General features: G+C 44.9%; 1 protein-coding gene across 2 annotated transcripts in view; it reads left to right on the top strand.

Annotated features, from left to right (window-relative positions):
- Nucleotides 1-6651, top strand: part of BRAP (BRCA1 associated protein) — a 61691-nt gene that overhangs the window by 45042 nt on the left and 9998 nt on the right. For both annotated transcript variants that reach the window (XM_011997884.1, XM_011997885.1), the window contains one exon: nt 2153-2242. In XM_011997884.1, coding sequence (XP_011853274.1) covers nt 2153-2242 — 90 coding nt within the window. The remainder of the gene's footprint in view (nt 1-2152; nt 2243-6651) is intronic.

Genomic DNA, 6651 nt, shown 5'->3' with positions numbered 1-6651 from the left:
CCGGGTTTACGCCATTCTCCTGCCTCAGCCTCCCGAGTAGCTGGGACTACAGGCGCCCGCCACCTCGCCTGGCTAGTTTTTTGTAGTTTTTTTTTTTTTAGTAGAGACGGGGTTTCACCGTGTTAGCCAGGATCGTCTTGATCTTGTGACCTCGTGATCCGCCCGTCTTGGCCTCCCAAAGTGCTGCGATTACAGGCTTGAGCCACCGCGCCCGGCCACGAGTCATGTTTTATATACATTTTGAAAAAGGTTGTTTTAGAAACATACCTTAACCTTAGGAGGAAATGGACGTTTGAAAACTTGCTTATTTCAAAACTTTTAAAAGTCTGATAGTCTGTAAAATGGCCTAAAATGAGGTTTATATTGTTATCTTTAATAAATTATTGTATTAATAAAAAAAGATTAAACACTTTTAAGTATTTAGGATAAGTACATCCTCCACATTAAGTATGTACATGCATTCTGTTCATACAGGAAATACTGGCCGGGCACGGTGACTCACGCCTGTAATCCCAGCACTTTGGGAGGCCGAGGTGGGTGGATCACCTGAGGTCAGGAGTTTGAGACCAGCCTGGCCAATATGAAACCCCACTTCTACTAAAAATACAAAAATTAGTAGGGTGTGGTGGTGGGCGCCTATAATCCCAGATACTTGAGAGGCTGAGGCAGGAGAATCGCTTGAACCTGGGAGGCGGAGGTTGCGGTGAGCCGAGATGGTACCATTGCACTCCAGCCCAGGGTGACGAGCGAAACGCCGTCTCCAAAAGAAAGAAATATTTATTAGCCAGGCGTGGTGGCTTATGCCTGTAGTCCCACCACTTCAGGAGGCCAAGGCTTGATCGCTTGAGTTCAGGAGTTCAAAACCAGCCTCAGTAACATAACAAGACCTTGTCTCTACTAAAAATAAAATTTAAAAACAAATTAGCCAGGTGTGGTGGCATGCACCTGTAGTCCCAGCTACTCAGGAGGCTGAGGCAGGAGAATCCCTTGAGCCCAAGAGGTTGAGGTTGCAGTGAGCCATGATTGCACCACTGCATTCCAACCTGGGCAACAGAGTGAGACCCACGTTTAAACAAAAAAAAAAAGAAAAAGAAAAATATTTGCTCTCACCCACTGGTGCTAGTGCTGCAAACACAGCATTGAACAAACTCCCTGCTCTTGTGGAGCTTAGGGTTCAGTAGCATAGACATTCTTCTCCTTGCCCTCTCTGTAGCCTGCAGACATGTTTATATCTCTTCTAGTCTTCTAGAATGGTTTTTCCAAATTGGAGATGTGACCTTACCACTCCTTGGCCTTGGGTTCCCCGTTGCCCATATTTGTCGATATTATAATACCCCAAAGCCTTCCACTGGCGCCATGTCTTCTAACCTGGCACACCAGCCTTATTAGTGTTACTCGTTCATTTCTGAAGAGATTCTAATGTCCACAGTTCTGTCTTGGCCAAGTAGTTCTCTGGACTCGGATCTCTGTCTTTATCTGTTCTCCTCCTATCTGTCAGTGCCCTCTCAAATCTCGCCTTCTCTCAGATCTTACTGTCATATGCCATCTGTCCCTTCCCTGTGGTTACACAGCACTGTTCATTGATTCATGCAGTCACGCAGCAAACAGTTCTTGACGTCCACCGTGTGCCAGGCACTGGAGATACAGCAGTAGAGATATAACCCTCACTTTCAAAGAGTTCACAGTCCAGTCAGGGAGACAGGCAGGTAAATTGGTGATGAAGTGTTGCTGTCCTGAGTGCTGTTACTGATAGGCACAGTGCTAAGGGAGCTGAAAGGGGGCGCCTGACTCAAGTGCTGGGTGGGACAGGATGGGACAGGACTGCTTCATGGGGGCAGGGAGACAGGTAAGTTTGAGTTATACATAGATTTAAAACCACTGTGGTTCTTGTTAAAGTCAGCTTGACCAGAATACATTTTTTTATAGGTACATTTATTCTGACTAGATTGTAAACCGCAGGAGGACAGAAGCATAATGTCATTTCTGTCCCCTCGTCCAGTATATATTGAGAAGAGTGGAACCACGGTGTAAATATACATTCTGTTGGTTAGTTTTAGTTTTCTGTGGATCATTAAAGATCAGATTTTTAAATTGGATTTCAGAGATTGACAACAGTGACTTACATTTTGGTCTTTATTCTCTATGTTTCTAGTATTCATATTTACTAACAAGTCAGCTGGAATCTCAGCGAATCTACTGGGAAAACAAGATAGTTCGGATAGAGAAGGACACAGCAGAGGAAGTAAGTCTGTTTGGTTTGGTGACTGCTGAAATGCCACATGGCTGGGCACTCTGATGGGGAGTGTGGAAGGCAGAGTACAGGGAAAGAGGAATCTTACCATCTTCCCGTCTCAGGCTGGTAACAGGTGGAAAACTTTTGCCACTAAAAAGAAACTTTGGATTTAAAGGCTTGACTGTTTTGATATTTTAGGGTCTTAGGGGGTTTTGTTTGCTTTTTTTTTTTTTTTTTTTTTAAACCTCAATCTGGTTTTCTAGTGCCTTGTGAAGTTCCACTAAAAAGATAGAAGTATCTACTTAAGGGTTTGTCATTTGAGTCAGGCACTTGGGAACCGTTGCCTTTGGGAGCTAAACATGAACTTCTAAGGCAGTGAAATGGCGCAGAGCCCTTTTAAATGGAAGGAAATAAAATTGGGCAGAGATATTGGCACTTCATTATTCACCCTGAAGGTCTAGGGCAGCAGTTTTCAAATTTTAATGAAATAGTCCTTTAAAAAAGATGCCATTCACTACTTTAGCAAAATTAAACAGTGGTATGATTTTGGTGGAAACTTAGATGGAAGGCCCAGCGCTCTGTCTCCAGTATGTGCAAGGAACCCTGTGACTTCCAAAGAAGGTAGTCTGAAAACTAGTAAGCACCTGTGTATAATTGTGTATAATTATGGCTCTAGGAACCTTTCTTTGGACCTGGGGACACTGTCTGTAATTCAGTGATTACCTTAGTATGAAATAAAATCTTGTAAAATTTCTCAATTACTTTAGTAACTTTGTGAGTCCCCACCTGTACTTGGGCCTTCAGATAGGCAGTACAGAGCTGGGCTTGGGGCCCACCTCTGAGGTGGCTAGGAATATCCTGGATCTTAGCAGGCAGGGCCATGGGCCCCAGTTTCTGGATATGCCATAAGTGGGCAAAATCAGGGTTTGTAAAAATTAATGCTTAACATCAGCTTTAGGCCTGGTATAGTGGCTCACACCTGTAATCCCAGCACTTTGGGAGTCTGAGGCAGGCAGATCACTTGAGGTCAGGAGTTCGAGGCCAGCCTGGCCAACATGGTGAAACCCTATCTCTACTAAAAATACAGAAATTGGTCGGGCGTGCTGGCAGGCGCCTGTAATCCCAGCTACTCGGGAGGCTGAGGCAAGAGAATTGCTTGAGCCCAAGAGGCAGAGGTTGCAGTGAGCCAAGATTACACCACTGCACTCCAGCCTGGGCAACAGACTGAGACTCCGTCTCAAAAAAAAAAAAAAAAATCAGTTTTAAAATGATTCGCAGTTAAAAGTTATGGATGAAATTCTTAAAAGAGCCTTCTAATCAACGCAAGTGCCCTTCCGAAGGCACTCAAGGTCACTTGACTTTACTAGTTCTGAATAGGGCTTGATTAGAGTATGTGCAGGGAGGACCGCCTCCCAATGCTCTTGATGGAGGCAGAGCACAGGTCACTGCCACATACTGTGAAGTCATGGCTCACGGGAAGTGCATTGGCAACTCTGCTGCAGCTGCACTCATGGGTTTTTCCATGGGATATACCAGCGTGACTATCTCAAGTGCTTCATCCAGATGCTTGAGAGCTAAGCTCAGGATTCTCTCTGCCCTGTAGGATTCTTTAGGGTTAACTTCATTCCCTAAAACATGCCAATGAAAAGCAAGTCAAGGGGCAGGGAAACGAAACACTGAAACTCATGTTTGCTTTTAGGTCAGGTGAAATGGAAGCCAGAGCAGCTCTAAATAAGACGCTTGAGGTGCTTAAAAGGATGCTTTTGTTTTCTGGTAACAAATGTTATTTATCCATAAGTTAACTGATGATGCAAACCTTTTGTTCCACCACTGTCCTTCTTTTGGCCAGTCTCTTGTCCGTTAGCACCCCCAGCAGTAGAACATGTTCAGGGAGTACCAGTAACCCAGACCCTGGGTGTCACTGACAGAGATTCTTGTTTGTGGGCCTCCTGTTGGTATGAAGGAGGGGTGTGGATCAAGGTTGAAATTCATTGTAGGCTTCAGTTATAAACACTGTTTCTTTCGCCCAGTGCCTTAGGTAGGGCTGTTATAGTAGCATGTGAGCAGAGCCTATTCTAGGTGACGAAGCTCACAGACACTCAAAGGTTCTTAGTTTTCATGGCCATATATGAAGAACACATGGTAGGTAGAGGTAGTCGTAAAGTGAACTCCTCTAGAAGTATATCTTTTCTTGTGGATGTCTAGCTTCATGTTAATCAGTATTTTGCCAGCTGTGGATTGTAAAATGAGTTTGGTGGACCACAACTAGCATTTTTATTAGATAAAATAGTGTAGATGTAAATATTAGGGTGTATTACAATTAACTTTTTTTTTTTTTTTTTTTTTTTCTGAGATGGAGTTTTGCTCTGTCTTCCAGGCTGGAGTGCAGTGGTGACATCTCGGCTTGCTGCAAACTCTACTTCCCAGGTTCATGCCGTTCTCCTGCCTCAGCCACCCGAGTGGCTGGGACTCCAGGCACCCACCACCACACCCGGCTAATTTTTTGTAATTTTAGTAGGACGGGGTTTCACCGTGTTAGCCAGGATGGTCTCGATCTCCTGACCTCGTGATCCGCCCGTCTCGGCCTCCCAAAGTGCTGGGATTACAGGCATGAGCCACTGCGCCCCGCCGACAATTAATATTGTTTTGTGAAACTCGTTTCAGGTTTGTGTGTGGCATGGATGTTTCTTACTGTGGGCTAATGGTCAGAATTTTTCATTTGTTTTTTGAGATTGCGCTACTGCATTCCAGCCTGGGCAACAGAGCGAGACTCCATCTCAAAGAAAAAAAAAAAAAAAGAGATGGGGAGCACTTATTATGTTGCCCAGGTTGATCTCCAACTCCTGGGCTCAAACAAACCTTCTGCCACGGCCCTCCCAAAGTGCTGGGATTACAGGCGTGAGCCATGGCGCTGGACCGGAAATGTTTTAAAAAGCACTAATTTAAATCGTTAACATTTGTCTGTAGCAATATTAAAAATCTTTTTGGCCAGGCGCAGTGGCTCACGCCTGTAATCGTAGCACTTTGGGAGGCCAAGGCAGGCAGATCACAAGGTCAGGAGATCAAGACCATCCTGGCTAATGTGGTGAAACCCCGTCTCTACCAAAAATACAAAAAATTAGCCGGGTGTGGTGGCGGGTGCCCATAGTCCCAGCTACTTGGGAGGCTGAGGCAGGAGAATGGTGTGAACCCAGGAGGCGGAGTTTGCAGTAAGCTGAGATTGCACCACTGCACTCTAGCCTGGGTGACAGAGCGAGACTCCATCTCAAGAAAAAAAAAAAAAACACACACAACAAAAAAACCTTTTTAGGGTTACCTTTATATTTTCATCTTGATTTAAATGTGTTTAGCTTAAGTATCTTTACTGTCCAAGACATGCACCATTTGGTTCCTTATGATAGTAATTTCTGTCTTTTCAACTTCCTTTAACTGACGAGTCAGTTTAGGAGAAAATTTCAAAAGGATCTAGTGCTCTGTTACTTTAAAACAATATTGAAGAGAAAAGTAATACCTAACTAGAATTTGAGCAATTTTAAAGCTATTTTGATTTTTATGACATAGAAGAACATTTAGAAATCTCTCTTCCAGCTGGGTGTGGTGGCTCACGCCTGTAATCCTAGCACTTTGGGAGGCCGAGGTGGGCGGATCATGAGGTCAGGAGTTCAAGAACAGCCTGGCCAATATGGTGAAACCCCTTCTCTACTAAAAATAAAAAAATTAGCTGGGCGTGGTGACATGCACCTGTAGTCCCAGCTGCCTAGGAGGCTGAGGCAGGAGAATCACTTGAACCCGGAAGATGGAGGTTGCAGTGAGCCAAGATAGTGCCACTGCACTGCAGCCTGGGTGAGAGAAGGAGACTCCGTCTCAAAAAAAAAAAACTCTCTTCCGTGTTCTTCCAATGGAGGTTGACTGTAAAGTTAATTTGAATGGAACATTTATTTTTGTTTTACTGTATTGTATTGTATTTTTTTTGAGATGGAGTCTTGCTCTGTCACCCAGGCTAGAGTGCAGTGGCGAGATCTTGGCTCACTGCAACCTCCACCTCCCTAGTTCAAGCCCCTCCCTGCCTCAGCCTCCTGAGTAGCTGGGATTACAGGCACCTGCCACCGTGCCCGGCTAATGTTTGTATTTTTAGTAGAGACGGGGTTTCACCATCTTGGCCAGGCTGGTCTCGAAGTCCTGACCTCGTGATGCACCCGTCTCGGCCTCCCAATGTGCTGGGATTACAGGGGTGAGCCACCGTGCCCGGCTTATTATCATTATTATTATTATTATTAAAGCTAGTGTTATTAGAGACTTGCTAGGCAGGCTGTATAGAAAATGATTAAAAAGAGGCCGGGCGCGGTGGCTCAAGCCTGTAATCCCAGCACTTTGGGAGGCCGAGACGGGCGGATCACAAGGTCAGCAGATCGAGACCA

Source organism: Mandrillus leucophaeus, unplaced genomic scaffold (assembly GCF_000951045.1).
Source record: "Mandrillus leucophaeus isolate KB7577 unplaced genomic scaffold, Mleu.le_1.0 Scaffold55, whole genome shotgun sequence".
Classification (NCBI taxonomy): Eukaryota; Metazoa; Chordata; class Mammalia; order Primates; family Cercopithecidae; genus Mandrillus; species Mandrillus leucophaeus.
This window is presented reverse-complemented; position numbering and strand designations above follow the sequence as displayed.